Source organism: Terrapene carolina, unplaced genomic scaffold (assembly GCF_002925995.2).
Source record: "Terrapene carolina triunguis isolate 2854851 unplaced genomic scaffold, T_m_triunguis-2.0 Scaffold430, whole genome shotgun sequence".
NCBI lineage: Eukaryota > Metazoa > Chordata > Testudines > Emydidae > Terrapene > Terrapene triunguis.
Window position 1 is genome coordinate 208,069 of NW_020664781.1, and position 18,980 is coordinate 227,048.

At 52.9% G+C, this 18,980-nt stretch overlaps 1 protein-coding gene across 1 annotated transcript in view; it reads left to right on the top strand.

The window, feature by feature from the left end:
- The first annotated feature begins 430 nt into the window (after positions 1 to 430).
- WDR73 (WD repeat domain 73) overlaps positions 431 to 18,980 on the top strand; it is a 20,922-nt gene continuing 2,372 nt past the window's right edge. Inside the window, exons 1-7 of the mRNA XM_026658354.2 lie at positions 431 to 520; positions 1,075 to 1,142; positions 9,348 to 9,436; positions 11,305 to 11,393; positions 12,840 to 12,907; positions 14,217 to 14,381; positions 16,523 to 16,897. Coding sequence (XP_026514139.1) covers positions 474 to 520; positions 1,075 to 1,142; positions 9,348 to 9,436; positions 11,305 to 11,393; positions 12,840 to 12,907; positions 14,217 to 14,381; positions 16,523 to 16,897 — 901 coding nt within the window. The 5' untranslated portion in view covers positions 431 to 473. The remainder of the gene's footprint in view (positions 521 to 1,074; positions 1,143 to 9,347; positions 9,437 to 11,304; positions 11,394 to 12,839; positions 12,908 to 14,216; positions 14,382 to 16,522; positions 16,898 to 18,980) is intronic.

An 18,980-nucleotide genomic window follows, 5' to 3' on the forward strand; every position in this document is an offset into this window, starting at 1 on the left:
GCACAGGCTACGGGGCTGGGTGCCCCATGGGCCTGACCCCACACGGCCACCGGCAGCCAGGCCCCGCCCCGCGCACGGAGCGCGCCCAGGCGGCTCCAGCCCGGCGGGGGGGAGAACGACCGGCTTGTGCGCGTGCGTAGAGGGGCGGCTGCCCGCGCAGAGCGCGTCCTCGCGGCTGAGATCGGGGGAGTGGAAGGAGCCTGGGCGTGGCGGCGACTGCGCAGCCGCAGTGGGCGGGCTCGGGGCTGCCCGGCGAGGGAGGAGCCGGTAGCCCCCCCCCATGCAGCAGGAGGGGGAAGACCTCCTCTGTCACGTGACGCCCTCGCCAGAGAAGGAATCCTGGGGTCCAAGACGCGTCACGTGTTGGAGTATCACGTGACTGGCGTGGCTGCCGCCCTGGAAAAGTCGGTCACGTGGAGAGGAGGGGTCATGTGAGCCTGTGGCCGTTGGGCGGCGCGCGCGCCTGCCTCGGCATGGCGGAGGAGTCGGCGGAGGATTGGCTGCTGGAGTCCTTGCGGCTGTGAGTGCTCCGCCCTGGGGCCCGGGAGCGCCCCGAGATCCCGGCCGGGCCCTGTCCCCTCCCCCCCAGGCCCGGGGCTCGAGCCCCCGTTCGCACGTCAGCCCCGGTCGGGTCACGCGCCGCCTCCGGGGGCGGGAGGGGACCAGCCATTGCCCCCGCCCCCAGAGCAGCCTGCGCGGCCCGGGCCAGGTGCGGGGTCAGGCTCGGGGCCACACTGGCCTTGAGCAAGTCACTTCACCGCTCCGTGCCTCAGTTTCCCCATGTGACTAACGGAGCCAGTGATACTGACGTCGGTGGTATGGCGCGTTGAGCGCTCCAGACGGGAAGCAGAGATAAGCAACGATCGTTATCAGCCCCATCCATAACCCGTGTGAGAGAGATTGCCTTCTCTGTGGGCTGGTCTAATGCATAGGTGCTGGGGGTGCTGCTGCACCCTCTGGTTTGAAGTGGTTTCTATCATGTACCGGATTTACATATTGGTTCAGTGGCTCTTAGCACCCCCACTATACAAATTGTTCCAGTTCTAATGCTCTTTTTTTTTTTTTTGCTTTCAGATATAATGATTTGCATGTGTTTGAGCTCCAAGAGCCGACAAGAGTCATTGAATGGATAGGAGAAAAAAGTGAGTCATTTCACTTGTGTTTGCTTGGCAAAATTAGTAGCTGTTTTCAGAACTCAGTGGCTCCCATATTTATTTCTGGGTGAATTTAGTGCTGGTGAAAGTGGCCCGTTTCTCAGCCCTGGAGAGATGAACTCTTGTCAGTCCACAGAAATAGGTACAGCACTGGCAAATACAGCATATATTTCCAGAAGATTCCATGGAAAGATTTGGGATAGGCCATCTGCTAATTAATCTGGAGTGAGACAAGTTGAGTGAGTAATAATATTTTTTATTGGACCAACTTCTGTTAGTGGAAGGTACACCCTTTCAGATCACACAGCTCTGTGTACCTCAAAAGTTTGTATTTTCCATCAAGAGAAGTAAGTCCAATAAAAGATTATCTCCTCTACCTTGTCTCTGTCATATCTTGGGACCAGCATGCCTACGACAATGCTACAAGTAATCAACTATGGTAAATTTTGTGATATGGACCCCAGACTTACTTCACATGGGCCACTAAACAGCCATCAGATGGTGATAACTTACTAGCAACTAGAGATAGAGGTGGTTCAGAGAACAGGCAAGAGCCTGCAAACACTCTACTAAAAAAGACAGATTGAAAAGATTAGGATCGTTACCTTAGACTAGAGATGAATAAGAGGGGACATGATAAAAGTGTATTAAAATAATGAATGCTCTCTAGAGAAGGTAGATCAGGTGCTTCAGGCATATTCAGTGTTAAAATTAATGACAAAAATTTGGCCGGTATTTAAGCATTGTGCTTCAGGGTCTAAGCTAATCACTATTAGAGATCAGGAGAAGGCTTATGTTCAGGTAGATTATTATACATTTGCAGTTGAAAAGTTCTCATACTTTTATTTGAAGCATTTGGTTCTGGCCACTGTCAGGGACAGCATACTGGGCTAGATGGACTGCTCATCTGTTCCAGTGTGGCAGTTTCTATGTTCCTGTGAGCTGGTTTTTAATCACTGGCCAGTAGTTGAAATGTTCTGTATACATACCCCACAGTCCAGGACTTTTTGAGGGAGCAGGAGACTGGCCAAGGTCTGGAGTCTAGTGCTTTGGTTAACCAAAGGCGCTGTTGCCATAAAAGCCTTTATTGTTTCTGCAACCTTGCCTCATTCTAAGAAAATTGTGCTTCTAGTGCTGCTTGTGTTCGCAACACCCTCCCAGTGGCCTTAACAGGAGCAGCAGTAGAGAGGGATAGGATCCTTGTCAAGCTCCTTCTGCTGAGGAAGCATTATGTACAGGTGCCCAGACAGTAGTTCAGTCCTCGGCTGCTGAAGGGGATTGGGAATGCTGCTGTATGGTGGTGCTTCTCCTACATTACATTACTGTGACCTTTCACCCCCGGGATTCCTGCACATAGCACCTCATCCAGCAGGATTAGTTGAGTGAAATTTATTAGGTCTGTGTCAGCAACTCCAATTGTTGCCTCTGCGCAAGTACTATGTGCTGTAGCTGAGACAGTGGTGTGATCCTGTGGAGAGTAAAATGGAATGGGAAAACAATGAAGGAGAAGTTTGTTGGGGTAAAAAATACCAAAGTAGAAGGAAGAAACGGATTAGAAGGATGAGTCTCCTGCAAATGTAGAGGAGAGGGGTAAATTGATCCAATGGCAGCACGTTGTGATTTGAGACAGATTTCCCACAGTACAGCTAACACCCTAATCCTTAAATTCCCTTCAGAAGATTGTTCCTGGTGAATGAGCAGGCTCATCCTGAACCCATCTCCTCATTGTTTCTTTTTTCAGAGTAGCAGCCGTGTTAGTCTGTATCCGCAAAAAGAACAGGAGTACTTGTGGCACCTTAGAGACTAACAAATTTATTAGAGCATAAGCTTTCGTGGGCTACAGCCCACTTCTTCGGATGCATATAGAGTGGAACATATATTGAGGAGATATATATATACACACATACAGAGAGCATGAACAGGTGGGAGTTGTCTTACCAACTCTGAGAGGCCAATTAAGTAAGAAAAAAAAACTTCTTCTTCGAGTGCTTGCTCATATCCATTCCAGTTAGGTGTGTGCGCGCCGCGTGCACGATCGTCGGAAGATTTTTACCCTAGCAACACCCGGTGGGTCGGCTGTGGAGCCCCCTAGAGTGGCGCCGTTATGGCGCTGGATATATACCCCAGCCGACCCAGCGCCCCCTCAGTTCCTTCTTACCGCCCCTGACGGTCGTTGGAACTGTGGAGCGCGGCTTAGCTGATCTCCACACTCCCTAGCTTCTCATTGCTCTTGTTGTATTTAGTTATATAGATAGTTGTTCAAGTTAGTTAGTAGTTAGTTATAGTGTATATATATATAGTTGTAAGTTGTTATCGGGGGTTTAGGGGGTGTTTTTCCCCTTTTCCCCCCGGCGCGCAGCCGGGCCCATGCCCAAGGCTCCTGGCTTTAAGCCGTGCGCGTCCTGCGGGAAGCACATGCCAACTAGCGACCCGCATAGCTCCTGCTTGAAGTGCCTGGGAGAGACTCATCCAGCAGATAAGTGCCCTATCTGCAAGGCCTTCAAGCCAAGGACAAGGAAGGAGCGGGACTTTAGGCTCCGACAGCTCCTCATGGAGGCGGCTCTGAGTCCAGATCCTCCCTCGGCGCGCCCTGTCCCGGCACCGAGCGCTTCGGTGCGCAGCGCCCCGGCGGGCTCGACCGGTGCGGCAGAAAAGACTGTTCGGCACCGACCGACGTCGGCACCGCGCCCGCCCAAAGAGCCTCGGCACCGATCCATCTCTCCGGGCCATAAGAAGACCGCTAAGACACGGGACGTTGTTGCCGCGAAGGTACCGGCTCCCCCGGTGCCGGGGGTAGAGCCGCGTCCGCAGCTGGACCGCCAAAGACAGGCGGCCACACCGTCGACTCCGGCACCGAGGCCGTTGAGTCCGGTGCGGACTGTTTCACCACCAAGGCTGGTGGTGGAACCTTGTCTCCCTTCCACCCCGGAGACCTTTGCTACGGCGAGAGACCTGATCGCCCTCACGGAGCCGTCGCCGTCGCAACTCCCGGCACCGGTGGCTCCACGCGTGCTGCAGTCCAGAGGCAAGCCTGCCCTGGTGCGCCCACCGTCGCCAGCACGAGTCTCTCGGCACCGCTCCAGATCCCGAAGCAGGTCCCGACGCCGCTCGGAGTCCCGGCGCCGAGGGTCACCTCGGCACCGGTCGTACTCACGGCCCAGATCTTCCTCGCGGCGCCGTTCAACATCCCGGCACCGCCGTGACGACCGGCACCGATCGGGGTCGAGGCGCAGCTCCCGGCACCGGTATGAGCGCCACTCGGGCTCGAGAGGCCGCTCCCGGTACCACGCCTCCTCCAGATCGTCGTCACGTTCCAGATCGGGATCCCGGCACCGGAGGGACTATCGGCACCGGTCCAGGTCCCGGCACCGTTCGCCGGAACAACGCAGGGACAGGTCCCCTTACGGTCGGCACCGATCGGCACCGTACCATCCGGTGCCGACGGCATCGGGTTCGGCACCGCCGTGGCCGTCGAGATCGGCGTCCCGGTCATCTGAGACGGTGGAGCCCGGCCACCTGCAGGAGACCGAGGACCCGATGCAAGGGCCTGCGCATTGGTCCTTTTGGACTCCTTGGGCCTACCACCAAGCTCAAGGAGCTCCCCTGTCGGCTTCCCGCTCTGGCCGTTCGGACACCAGGGCCCCAGAGTCTACCATCTCCCGCCCTCCTCCAAGGGACGTGGAGGCTCCAGTGCCCGCACCTGCAGAGGCCCCTGACCAGGGGGCAGGGGATGCCCAACACCAGGAACACCTGGAGCAGGACCAACCATTGGACCCCTTGCCACCGAGGGCATCATCCTCGTCCTCTCCTGATGAGGCCGTAGCGGGCACGTCGTCCATCGGGCCGCCCCCGATAGACCTTCGGGCCCATCAGGACCTACTGCGGCGCATGGCTCGCAATCTGGACCTCCAGGTGGAGGAGGTTGCGGAGGTCCATGACCCGATAGTGCAGATCATCTCAGCGGATGCTCCATCCAGGGTGGCATTACCGCTGGTCCGCACCATCCAGGCCAACGCCACTACTATCTGGCAGACCCCGGCCTCTATTCCGCCCACGGCCAGAGGGGTTGAGAGAAAATACTTTGTCCCATCCAGGGAACATGAGTATCTGTACATTCACCCCCAACCGTGCTCACTGGTGGTTTCCTCAGTGAATGCACGGGAGCGCCATGGCCAGCAGGCCGCTGCGCCCAAATCGAAGGACGCTAAGCGCTTCGATTTGTTTGGACGCAAGGTGTATTCGGCTGGCGGACTGCAATTGCGGGCAGCGAACCAGCAGGCACTACTGAGCCGCTACGGCTTCAATATGTGGTCCTCGATGGGGAAATTTAAAGAACTGGTTCCCCAGGACTCGAGGGACGAGTTTGGGGCCCTGGTAGAGGAGGGCAAGCGGGTGGCATGCACCTCCCTACAGGCGTCCCTTGATATAGCGGACTCGGCCGCTAGGACCCTGGCGTCGGGGATAGCAATGCGCCGAATCTCCTGGCTCCAGGTGTCGGGCTTGCCTCCGGAACTGCAGCAGACCCTGCAGGACCTACCGTTCGAGGAACAGGGCCTCTTTTCAGAGAAAACAGACTCGAGGCTCCAAAACCTTAAGGACTCTCGAACAATGATGCGCTCCCTGGGGATGCATGTCCCAGGGCCTCAGCGCAGGCCCTTCAGGCCACAGCCTCAGCGGTTCTACCCTCCCCCGCCTCGTCCAAGACAGGACTTTGCTAGGAGGCGGGGTCGAGGTGGTAGGCGAAGGTCGACCGGCCCTCAACCCGGTCAGAACCAGGGCCAACCTAGGCCACCTTCGGGGCCTAGGCAAGCCTTTTGAAGGTGCGGTCGAGGACGGCACCTTAGCCACTTTCCAGGATCCGGTTCCCCCCTTCCGGGATCGCCTCTCCCGTTTCCACCGTGCTTGGTCCCGTATAACCTCGGACCGTTGGGTCCTTCGCACGGTGGAGAGGGGATACGCCCTCCAGTTTTCCTCGCCCCCCCCATCCCACTCCCCCTCCCCGTCCCTCTTCAGGGACCCTTCTCACGAGCAACTCCTTACACAGGAGGTTTTTGGGCTCCTCGCTATGGGGGCCATAGAGGAGGTTCCTTCGGAGCTAAGGGGCAGGGGGTTTTACTCCCGCTACTTCCTGATACCCAAGTCAAAAGGGGGTCTACGGCCCATCTTAGACTTACGCGGACTCAACAAATTCATAGTAAAGTTGAAGTTCCGCATGGTGTCATTGGGGACCATTATCCCTTCACTGGATCCTGGAGACTGGTTCGCCGCCCTCGACATGAAGGACGCTTACTTTCACATAGCAATTTATCCGCCCCACAGACGTTTCCTGCGATTCGTGGTAAACAGGGTACACTACCAATTCGCAGTCCTTCCCTTCGGCTTGTCCTCGGCTCCCAGGGTCTTCACAAAGTGCCTGGCAGTCGTCGCGGCCTTCCTTCGTCGACAAGGGATACAGCTGTTCCCGTACTTGGACGACTGGCTGGTACGCGGCCGCACCAGAGACCAAGTGCAGGCCCATGTCCACATAGTGACACGCACTTTCCACGAGCTGGGCATTCTACTCAACAAAGAGAAGTCCACTCTAGTGCCAACTCAAAGAATAGAGTTCATTGGAGCAATCCTGGACTCCAGACATGCCCGAGCCATCCTGCCAGACAGCCGCTTTCATACCATCTCAAGCGTCATTCAAGGACTCAGGGCCTTTCCAACTACCACCATAAGGGCATGCCTTGCCCTCTTGGGCCACATGGCCTCGTGCACCTACGTAACCAGGCACGCCAGGCTGCGACTTCGCCCATTGCAGACTTGGGTGTCATCGGTTTACCGTCCTCATCGAGACGACCTGAGCATGGTGGTCACGGTTCCGACCGCAGTCTTGGCCTCCCTCACATGGTGGACGGATCGCACGGCGGTCTGTGCAGGAGTACCCTTTCACGCCCCACAGCCCTCCCTCCACCTAGTTACGGACGCTTCATCTCTAGGATGGGGCGCTCACCTGGGGGAGCATCATACCCAAGGCCTGTGGTCGGCGTCCCAACTAGCCCTGCACATCAACGTCCGAGAGCTGATGGCAGTGCGCCTGGCTTGTCAGGCTTTCCTCAACTTCCTACAGGGCCGTTGCGTGCTGATTCTCACCGACAACACCACGGCCATGTTTTACATCAACAAGCAAGGCGGAGCCCGCTCATCTCCCCTATGCCAAGAGGCCATTCGCCTGTGGGACTTTTGCATCGCCCACTCGATACATCTCACATCTCGATACATTCCTGCCTGGAGTCCAGAATACGCTGGCGGACCGTCTCAGCAGGTCCTTCCAAACGCACGAGTGGTCGATTCGCCCGGACATCATCTATTCCGTCTTCCAGAGGTGGGGGTTTCCCCAGATCGACCTGTTCGCATCTCGGGCCAACAGGAAGTGCCAGGCATTCTGCTCCCTACACGGGCGAGCCCCGGGCTCTCGGTCGGACGCCTTCCTCATGGCATGGAAAGACCATCTGTTCTACGCCTTTCCCCCATTCCCGCTGGTCCACAGGGTGCTGCTCAAGATCCGCAGGGACCATGCACGGGTAATTCTAGTCGCTCCTGCTTGGCCGAGACAGCACTGGTACACCACACTTCTAGAGCTGTCAGTACAGAGGCCGATCACGCTCCCCTTGAGTCCGGATCTCATCTCTCAGGACCACGGCCGGCTGTGTCACCCCGACCTGCAGTCGCTCCACCTCACGGCGTGGATGCTTCATGGTTGAGTCGCTCAGAGCGGCAATGCTCGCAGGCCGTCCAACAGGTCCTGCTGGGAAGTAGAAAGCCCTCTACGCGGACCACTTATTTAGCCAAGTGGAAGAGGTTCTCCTGCTGGTGTGAGCAACGAGCTACGTCTCCCTCGCAGGCTCCTATCCCCTTGATACTGGAATATCTCCTGTCCCTCAGACAGCAAGGCTTGGCGACATCCTCAATTAGGGTTCACCTCGCCGCTATTTCCGCTTTCCACCCAGGGGAACTCACGTCCTCGGTCTTCTCGAACCCGATGGTCGTTAGATTCCTCAAGGGCTTAGACCGGCTATACCCACAGCAGCGACAGCCGGTTCCAACGTGGGACCTCAACCTCGTCCTCTCCAGGCTCACAGGGCCTCCGTTTGAACCATTGACTACCTGCTCGCTCCTGTACTTATCTTGGAAGACAGCCTTCCTGGTAGCCATCACCTCAGCACGGCGCGTCTCGGAACTCAGGGCGCTGACATCCGAGCCCCCATACACGGTGTTCCATAAGGACAAGGTGCAGCTTCGCCCCCATCCTGCCTTTCTGCCAAAGGTGGTGTCACCTTTCCACGTGAACCAGGATATTTTCCTCCCGGTCTTCCATCCGAAACCGCACGCTACTCGTCAAGACCAGCGTTTACACTCTTTGGACGTACGCAGGGCCCTGGCTTTCTATATTGACCGTACAAAGCCATTTAGGAAGACGACGCAACTCTTCGTTGCGGTGGCCGACCGGATGAAAGGCTCACCGGTCTCTTCACAGTGCCTGTCCACTTGGATCACGTCCTGTATTCGTGCTTGCTACGACCTGGCCGGTGTACCGACGCCACGCCTCACCGCTCATTCCACGAGGGCCCAGGCCTCCTCGACTGCCTTTCTGGCTCAAGTACCAATCCAGGACATTTGTAAAGCTGCAGTGTGGTCATCGGTCCACACATTTGCTACTCACTATGCGCTGGTGCAACAATCCAGAGACGACGCTGCTTTCGGGTCAGCGGTTCTGCACACAGCAATGTCTCACTCCGACCCCGCCACCTAGGTGGGGCTTGGGAGTCACCTAACTGGAATGGATATGAGCAAGCACTCGAAGAAGAAAAGACGGTTACTCACCGTTGTAACTGTTGTTCTTCGAGATGTGTTGCTCATATCCATTCCAAACCCGCCCCCCTTCCCCACTGTCGGAGTAGCCGGCAAGAAGGAACTGAGGGGGCGCTGGGTCGGCTGGGGTATATATCCAGCGCCATAACGGCGCCACTCTAGGGGGCTCCACAGCCGACCCACCGGGTGTTGCTAGGGTAAAAATCTTCCGACGATCGTGCACGCGGCGCGCACACACCTAACTGGAATGGATATGAGCAACACATCTCGAAGAACAACAGTTACAACGGTGAGTAACCGTCTTTTTTGAAGTGGTAATTGTTTCTTTTGTAACTCTAGGTGTCTGTGTAGCGGGATACGAAAGCTCCAGAAGAAATGAAATTCTCCAGCTCCTGTTGCCTCAAAAACTGTATGTGAAAGAGAAGCAGGTGATGGTGACTAAGTGTGGTATTCATTTCAACTTCTTTATCTCCCCCAAATGTGTGCAGCCAGCAGGCGTTCTACAGAAACCCGCAAAAAGACAGGGTCCACCCCCTGAAGAATTTATAGGCTGCATGTAGACATGACCTAGTTAGATACACAAGGTAGAACAAGAGATACATTGAGATCACTCAGTGAAGGCATGGATGCATCTTGATGTTTCCATCTGAGTATGGTGTTGTGGTTGTGAGTGTGGACTGACTTGTCATAGGGCTGGGGTAAGTTTTCAGGAGGAATTGAATGAGGAGAGAGAGAAGTGGCTTGGTGAATTAGGGCTGGTCTACACGGGGGGAGTGTCGATGTAAGATACACAACTTCAGCTACGGATTTCCGTAGCTGAAGTCGATGCATCTTCTTTCGACTTACCTCGGGTCCTCACGGCGCGGGATTGACGGCCGCGGCTCCCCTATCGACTCCGCTACCGCCGCTCGCCCTGGTGGAGTTCTGGAATCGACGGGAGCGCGGTTTGAGGATCGATATATTGCATGTAGACGAGATGCGATATATCGATCCCCGGTAGATCGATTACTACCCGCCAAATCGACGGGTAGTCTGGACGTACCCTTAGTTTTAGGAGGTTGTTCCTATCGCAGGGCAGTGTGGATGAATGTGCGGACACCAGCTGCTCTGGAGTTAATTCGTGCAGACTCCTGGGCTGCTTTGCTTGTTACCTTCTTTACTCAGCTAGTTTAAATCCGTTTGCAGTCATATTTGGACTCAACTCATCTACCTCACTAAGTGCCCAATCCTGCAGACTCCCTGCATGCAGAACCTCATGCAGAATAAGAACACTAGCTCTTCTAGCACTTTTCTCTGTAGATCTCAAAGCACTCTACATCCGACATCAGTTTCATTGTCTTCATTTTACAGAGAGGGAAACTGAGGCACAGAGACGCAAAGCCACTGGTCTCAGGTTACCCAGCAGGCAAGTGGCAAGTAGGGAAATGAATCCACATCTGCTGAGTTCCAATCCAGTGCTCTGTCCACCAGGCCACACTGCCAGTTTGTTCCCTGTGTCTTCATTTGAGAAGCTCTGCTCAGTTCTGACTGACTCTCATCCCCACCCCCAGAACAAAAACTTTTGTGATCTGGCAGTGTTTCAGATTTGCACCCTTGGGTTTCTGAAGGAACCCCTAGCATCTCCCTGCACTTATAACAAACACCATAGTACCCCCTTGCAAACGTTTTTGTATTGGTACCTCCTGTGCCATCTTGTGCCGTGCTCTCCGCTGATTGCCCAGGCAAAGTGAAAGCAGACTAAGTTAGTACTTAAATGGACGAGCTTCCCAGTGCTGCAGAAAACGGTGCTTGGTTCCTGGGTGGCATGCTCCCCGCTGGCCAGTGCCCCAGCGTGCGGGAACGGGGCACTCTGCTGTTGGAGTTCCTGTCTTTTAGGTGAGTTGTAAATCCAAAGTCATGGCTGCTAGTGAGAAATGCCTTGGAACCTCCAGTGACTCCAAGAGCAGGAATGTTAAACCCTGGTGCTTGGCCACACCTCAGCTCTGGTCATCCCCTTGCCGTTGTATTGAATATAGTGTTCCTCGTGTCTTGTCTCAAACTGTGCAATGGTCATATGCTCGGCTTCTCCCCAGAGCTGGGTGCGGAAACACTCCCTGCATATCAGTTTGTTTTCAAAGTGCTTTGGGATCCCCCCGGATAAAAAACACTGCATAAATTGACAGTATTAACTGTACCTGAGGACTTCAGCCCTTACAGACCTTGACTTGCTGCCCAGTTACCTTGAAAGAGTGAAGGAATGTTGAACTTAGCGGCATTATGTGCTAAAGAACAGCATCTGTCTGCTTCTGGTTTGTAGGGTTTGTGTCCCGAGAGAGATTTCAAGGTGGAACGTGGTGGATTTTCCGACCGCCCTGTGTACAGCCTGCGGCATGTGCCAGACACCAGGTATATAGATGGGGACTTTCTGGTTCCTGTTGAATGGATGTGTTGGATTTGTTTTGTTCGATGAAAACTCCCCCTTCCCTGTCCAGTTTGAGCCACCTCACAAGACTTGCCAGCTTTTAACATAGCTGGCCAGCAAAATGAATGTAACAAGGGCTCAAAAGAGCCCTCCCCATCCCCCAAAGACTCAGCCAGGCTATCTGCCAAGGGAGGTCCAGTAAAACAGGAACATATGTGAAAATCCCCTAGCGGAAAGGGCTCTGGCTCCTTCCTTCTCCCTACAGTGCCAGGTCAATTTCCTCTCTCACTTTTTCTTGCTGTTGCCTCAATTCACCATCTCCCCCCGCCCCCCTCCGCACTCTCTGATGTGGTGATGCCTCTCCTGGCCCCTCCCCCATGCGCTCCTGTGTATACTCCCCTGTGCATTCCATTGGCTCACCTCTTTCTCTTCCTCCGGCGGTCCTCCCTCTCTGGGGGTTTTCTACATGGCCTCACCCAGGAGAGGTGCCTTAGGTATCTCACCCGCTGGGATATCTCCTTCCCCTGCCTCCCCAGTACAGAAGTGCTCAAGCTTGTGTTGTGGGGTGCATGGGGCAGCTGGCCGCTCTATTCTTGCTTTCCTGTATCATGCAGGGGAGGGGAGATCAGAGGAGCCAGCAGAAAGGGAGCAGCTGTAGAGAAGAGGCAGTGTTAGCAGCGCCCCCTCCTGGTGGGAAACCACTGAAAGGACTGCCCTGGTGGTGGAATTTTTAGGAGGCAGCTCCTGCAAACGGCCTCCTTCACTGACCTGGGGAGGCTCTCTCTCCCCTTTCCCTCTCCTCCCCCCCAAGCTCCCACAGATCATTCCCTGGATATTTTCCAGTGCTTTGCCCAGTCTAGTGTTGGCGGCAGAGACTCAATTGCTGACATTAAAGCAGGACAGGAATGAAAAGGCAAAGCAGCCCTTGGTGTCCGTTAAGCTGAGCAACTGGCACCGTCTGCTATACCTTGGACTCTCACCTCTCTTGGGCTGGAGTGTTCCTGCCGAGGAGAATACTGGACACTCTGCAAAGACTTTCTCATGGCCATTTGAGGGCCATGCAAACAGCCAACTTCTGTTACCAGTTTACCCCACCTCTTCAGCAGATTCCCCACCCCATGCGCACACATCCCTCTGCTAGTCTCCCTTCCTCAGTGTTTGCCCCCCTGGGGCTGCTCTAACTACAGGGGGAACCAGGCAGACTCCTGCGAGGTCCTCAAATGCAGGCGGCCATAGCGTAGCTTAATGCCACAGTTGTGCCTGTCCCTGCCCCAGGTGCAGGATGGGAGAAACTGAGCCTGAGCCCTGGGCATGATGGGAGGAAATAGAGAGAACAGACATGCCTGTCAACACCAGCATGTACCAGTCCTGAGGGGAAAGGCCACTTCCCATTAATGAAGAGCTTGCATCTGGTTTCCTTGTTTTCACAGCTTGCTGGTAACAAGTGGCCCGCCAGATAGTTCCCTGCAGGTGTGGCAGTTGGCAGCGGAGGACACTGGTGAGTGCATGTCTGAGCAGCTGTTACACAAGTTTAAATTGGTAGGTAGACAGTCTGCCGCTAGCTCTTCTCTGCATAGTCCTCCTGCAGCACGGGTGACGTATAAAGTACCATTGGCAACTTGCTCAGCCTTGCTGCCCAAGAGGGTTAGAGCTTCCCTACTACACAGGAGGCGGGGGGTCGTGTGAATTAATCCTCTCCTAGTTATGGAGTACTTGGAGGCTCCTGGATGGAAGGTGCTAGAGAAGGGCAGAGTGTTAACGTTTCTTATTGAAGTGCCCTGGAATTATGGAGGACAAAAAAGGCTCTATGGCCTAAACTCTCAAAAATGGCTGGGCGTTACGGGAGCCCAAACTGAGACCCTCCGGAAGAGCGGGTGAGCGGCATCGCTGAGAATTGGGCCTCTTTAAGGTGTCTCAGATTGACCCCCCAAAATCACTAGTCCCTGGAAATTTTGGCCTGTATGTCAATGTGAAATTGTTGTATAGAGAGCCACAGTTCGCCAGGAGCGAGCTGGGGCTCTGACCCACCATCTGAGCTTTCCATTGTTGGGAAGCTTCTGCTACACCGTGCAGGTTATAGATCCTGGAGTCCATTTTCAGCACGTGTCTGTGGATGCATTTAGTTGATCTTCACTCAGTGTTACTAGTCACATGGCCAAATCCCCTGCACTGCCTCTGGCCTCGGAGATGTTTAGCTGAAAGGACAATGTCATGTTTTTAACCACTGGTGTCTGCTCTGCTGTCACTAGGGCGGGAGCCCAGCCCAGTCAGACTGGAAGTTAAGACACCTCGGATCTGTTCCCTTACTGCCTTTGACTCGCTTTGGGACGGATTGTAAATCCCTTACTCTTGTTTGCAAGCAAATACTCACAGGAGTTGTCCCATTCACTTCATTGGCATCACTCTCCTAAGCAGGAGCTTTCAGCAGTATGAACAAGGGCTCTACGCTCTGACCCTTTGCAAATCACATCACTGCTCTGTGCCTCAGTTTCCCATCTGTCAAACCCCCACTTTGTAAAGCACTGTGAAGTCCATGGAAGAGAAGTGCTAAGTATTTATTGCAATTATTTTATTTATTCTGTCATTTGCTGAAAACAAGCGACCTGCTTAACACTTTTAAATTGGGTTATCTAGATTTCTAAATAGACCATTTTACCAAGTGTTGTGAAAGGTATTTGTGCCCTTGGAAGAGGATTTAAAATATCAATTGTGGGTTGAATTGTAATACAGCTTCACAAAACAGTTCAAAAATGTAACTAATTCAGTATTTGCACTGTTATAGCTCATTATGTGTCTCTTTCAAATAGATGTTGTTAAATCTGTAAGTACCATCCCTACGGGAAATGACAGCAAGAAACCTTGGGCTAAAATTGCAACCACTTTGGCCAGAACCCCCTGTGTCCTTCATGGCTCAAGAGTCAACAATGTCCAAATTACAGAGATTGAATCAAAGAAAAACATCTACACAGCAGGTATTTAAAGAGAAACCTGGTCTTGTTTGCCTTTATAAAGCTGGGGCTGGAGGTGGAGGGAGATTTCACAATAGACTACCTAAGTAGTGCACTCTTTAAACCAGTGGTTTTCAGTGGAAGATTTTCAGAAGCGCCTAAATCCCAATGAGACTTAGGCACCTGAGTCCTTTAGGCACTTACAAAAAGTTTTCTTCATGGTGACCCCATGTCGCAGCAGAACATAGTTTTGGCATCCTCCTCTTATCTAGCCGTGAAGAACGGGTGGTGGTTGCAACGCCATGAACCCAGCTATAACCCCAGGTTTGTGAACCTGTGCTGTAGACCAAGCAGACTGTTTTCAGAGACTCGTAGGCTGTGGTTTATGCTAGAAAATTGTACCAGCAAAACTCCCCTTTTTTGAGCACAACCTGGTGCATGTCCACACTTATTTTTTCCCTCCTACTGACAAAATCCTCCATTTCTTCCAGCATAGTTATTCCCCCTTTCAGAGTGACACAAGCTCCCAGTTGGTAAAGTTCTGCTGGCACAGTGACAGCATGAGCACACGCCTGTACCAGTATGAGCAGTCCCCCAGCTGCAATCCCACAATGCAACATTCTCTTAGAACGACCTGTCTGTTGGCACTTTTGAACTCTGCTGCACAGGGGCCATAGTGATTTAGGAACTTAAATCTTATTGAAAGTCAGTGGATCTTAGCCCTTTCTGTAAATGTTACCCTAACTCCGTCCAAAGCCTGGATAATTCCACATTCCAGGATCAGGGTTCCCAGTCCTGTTGGACTGATAGTCACTTACTCAGAAGATGGGTCTACATAATATCTTTTAAGGCAAAACACTTAGCAAGTAGCGCTCAGTTACTCACCAGTGGGAAGCTCATCAGGAAAATCTCACCACAGTTAACTCTCCTCTCCCATCAGTACAGGTTTAGTGTTAGTTCACACTGGTCTTTTCTAGCTTTTTAGTTACTTTATCTTTTCTTGTCCTCACAAACAGGATTACTCTGCAATTTCTTACACATACACAGTTCTCCTTATGCTTTCTGTGTTAAACGCTATCAGAACAGTCTCGTAAAATCCACGGCAGGCTTCTGTCAAGCCTAAATAAGCTTTCACTCCCAACAGATCCAACACCCGAGGGACAACACTTGTATTACCAGTCCCAGTGGCTTTCAGATGTCAGCAGCTGGGGCTGGTTGTGCTGAGGGGGCATTGAGAAGTGCACGTCTATAGTGAAAAGTAGCTGGCGTTGTGCGTTTGTGTCTCCGTGATACCATACCAACGTGCTGTTTTTCTGTCAGTAGCAGAGCTCTTCGTGGTGAGGACGAGAGTATAGCTTGGGGGCTCATGTGTAAGGCTATGGTTTTGTCATGGATATTTTTAGTAAAAGTCAGGGACAGGTCACAGGCAATGAACAAAAGTTTACAGAAGCCATGACCTGTCCCTGACTTTTACTAAAAACATCCCTGACGGGAGCTGCAGGGACCCTGTTGTCCAGTGGCTGGGAGCTGGGGATGGGGAAGAGGACACCACCACCTGCGGCAGCTGAGCACCTCCGGGGTCCCTCTGCCGCGGGCGGGGGGAAGGGGCTGGCTGGCTGCAGCAGCTGAGCAACTGCAGGGGGGCCCTTGGACAGCTCCGGGGTCCCCACTGGTGGGAGCTGCAGGGTTCATTCCCCCTCACCCCACCCCTCCCCCTCCGTGGCAGCTGGTCAGTTGTAGGAGGGTCCCCTGCTGCCCACGGAGACTGGGCTGCTGCGGGGCTCCCTGGTGTCATGGGGGTCTTGTAGCCTTATTCATATGCAGTTTGAGTGGGGGATTTGGGTTTGGGACTACCCTTGTGTTGCGGTAGATTCACCTGCGCACGTCCTCTGCCCAGGGGTCAACTCCCCCCAGCAAGAGCAGAATGTGGCCCTTAGCATTTGAGGCTTTACCGTTATAGACCTAGGGCATACGCCAGCTCCCTGCTGCTAGTCCTGCCTGAAAACTGACCCTTCCTCTTTCTAAAGCAGCTTCCAAGTCTGCTTCCACAGAAAGGAATGTGTTTAACCCTGTGTTTGATCTATTTGTCACCCCTGCAATTTCTGAACCTAGCAGTTGTAGCTGAGCATCCTGTGGAGTCTGAGGTTCTCTTCCTCCTCTCTTAGCCTCTAGTATCAGCGATGAGGTCAGCGGCCTGGAATTCCTGGACTGTAATACTTTGCTGGCCTGCTGCGTGAAGGGCCGGCTGTGCCTGGCAGATGTTCGACAGCCGCAGAGTCCCCTGGGCGATACGTCCGTTCCTTCGGCGCTCAGTGGGGAGCAGTGGTGCATGGGTGTCAGTTCTGGTCTGCAGGGCTCTGATGTGAATGCACCCGCCATAGCCCGCCTCTCGTCCGAAGGACAGCTCACACTAACAGACTTGAGAAATATCCCAAAGCCTCTGAAATCGGCCAGGTGCAAAGTTTCTGCAGCCAGCCAAAGCGCGGAGTTCCTGTGCGTCTCCTGGGCTCCTGTTCTGGGTGGATGCCTCGCCATTTCAGGTAACTCTCGGGAGGTGGGGATTTGTTTGCCATGTGTTTTCAGAACTGACTGAGTCTGCACTGAAAGCCTGGTCCCATGGCGATCTATGTACCCATGATGCCGTGTGTTATAATACGGCTTGTCAGTTTGGAGTGAGGTCATGTGACTGCTGATCCCTAGGACCACGATCCCTAGGATCCCTAGCTTAGCGTGGAGATAAGCTGTGTGTTTCATCTCCCAGAGAGCTAAAATGACAACAAAACGTGATGGACCAGACTCAGCCCTGGTGTAACCCCATGGACTTCAGTCGAGTTACAGCAGGGTGGGGTTTGGCACAGAGCCTGGGACAAGATGGCAAGTGGGTGCAGCTTCCTCCAAATACAGTCACATGCACTGGCTCTGAGTGCAGCCCCAGGCCGGCACCTGCTTTTGTGCATGCGCTTAACTCTGGTGTGCGTGTAGATCCCTGGTTAGTGTGTGCAGTTAGTGCTTGAGCAAATGCATAAGTGCAAGTTGGGTCTCCAGTTACTGAAAATCAGGCCCAAGGTGAAATAATAAAGGCCTCTTCTCCATCCCTCCCCAGCTCCATCAATGCTCTGCACTGACCTGAATTCATCTCAGGGTCCACAGATTGCTCCTGCACATTGCTGTAGCATCAGTCAGCACTCACCAAGCAGGGAGTTACAAACCAGTCAGTTTAACTTCAGTACCCGCAAAGAGAATGGAGCAATTAATCCAGCAGTCAATTTGCAAACACCTAGAAAGTAATAAGGTGATAGGTAACCGTGAACTTGGATTTGTCAAGAACAAATCATGTCAAACCAACCTGATGATAGCTTTCTTTGGCAGGGTAACAAGCCTTGTGGATGGAGGGGAAGTTGTAGTTGTGGTATATCTTAACTTTACTAAAGCTTTAGATACTGTCTCGTAGTAGTAGTCATCATAGGCATTGGACCTGAGTCTGGTTCTGTTCAGTATCTTCATCAATGATTTAGTTTGCGGATGATACCAAGCCGGGAGGGGTTGCAAGTGCTTTGGAGGATAGGATAATTCAAAATGATGTGAACAAACTGGAGAAATGGTCTGAAGTAAATAGGATTGAATAAACTGGGTTTGTTTAGTCTGGAGAAGATTGAGGGGGGACATAACAGTTTTCAAATACATAAATGGTTGTTACAAGGAGGAGGGAGAAGAATTGTTCTTAACCTCTGAGGATAGGACAAGAAGCAATGGGCTTAAATTGCAGCAAGGACGGTTTAGGTGGGACATTAGGAAAAAACTTCCTACTTGTCAGGGTAGTTAAGCATTGCAAAAAAAATTGCTTAGGGAGGTTGAGGAATCTCTGTCATTGGAGGTTTTTTAAGAGCAGGTTGGACAATCACCTGTCAGGGATGGTCTAGTTATGACTTAGTCCTGCCTGAGTGCTGGGGACTGGATTAGATGACAGATTGAGGTCCCTGTGACGGGTTGGATCACAGAAACCACCTTGGGAGCTGCCACCCAATGTGCAAAGACTACCTCTGCTCCTGTTTTCCCTGCCAGCTCAGGACTCCAGCACCCTGTCTTGCTGAGCCAGACACTCCCGTCTGCTCCAACACAGACCCAGGGTCTGAATCACTTGCCCCAAAGCTGCAAGTTTACCTGAAAACAGCTCACAGAAGTGTGCTTGTCTCTAGCACTCAGATGCTCAACTCCCAATGGGGTCTAAACCCAGATAAATCCGTTTTACCCTGCATAAAGCTTATGCAGGGCAAACTCTTAAATTGTTCACCCTCTATAACACTGAGTAAATTACTAAATAAAAAGTGATTTTATTAAATACAGACAGTAGGATTTAAGTGGTTCCAAGTAGTAACAGACAGAACAAAGTAAGTCACCAAGCAAAATAAAATAAAATGCGCAAATCTATGCCTAATCAAACTGAACACAGATAATCCACCCTCAGAGATGCTTCAGTAAGTTTTTTCTCAGACTGGACACCTTCTAGGCCTGGGCACAATTCTTTCCCCTGGTACAGCTCTTGTTCCAGCTCAGGTGATAGCTAGGGGATTCTTCATGATGGCTCCTCTCTCCCTTTGTTCTCTTCCACCCCTTTATATATCT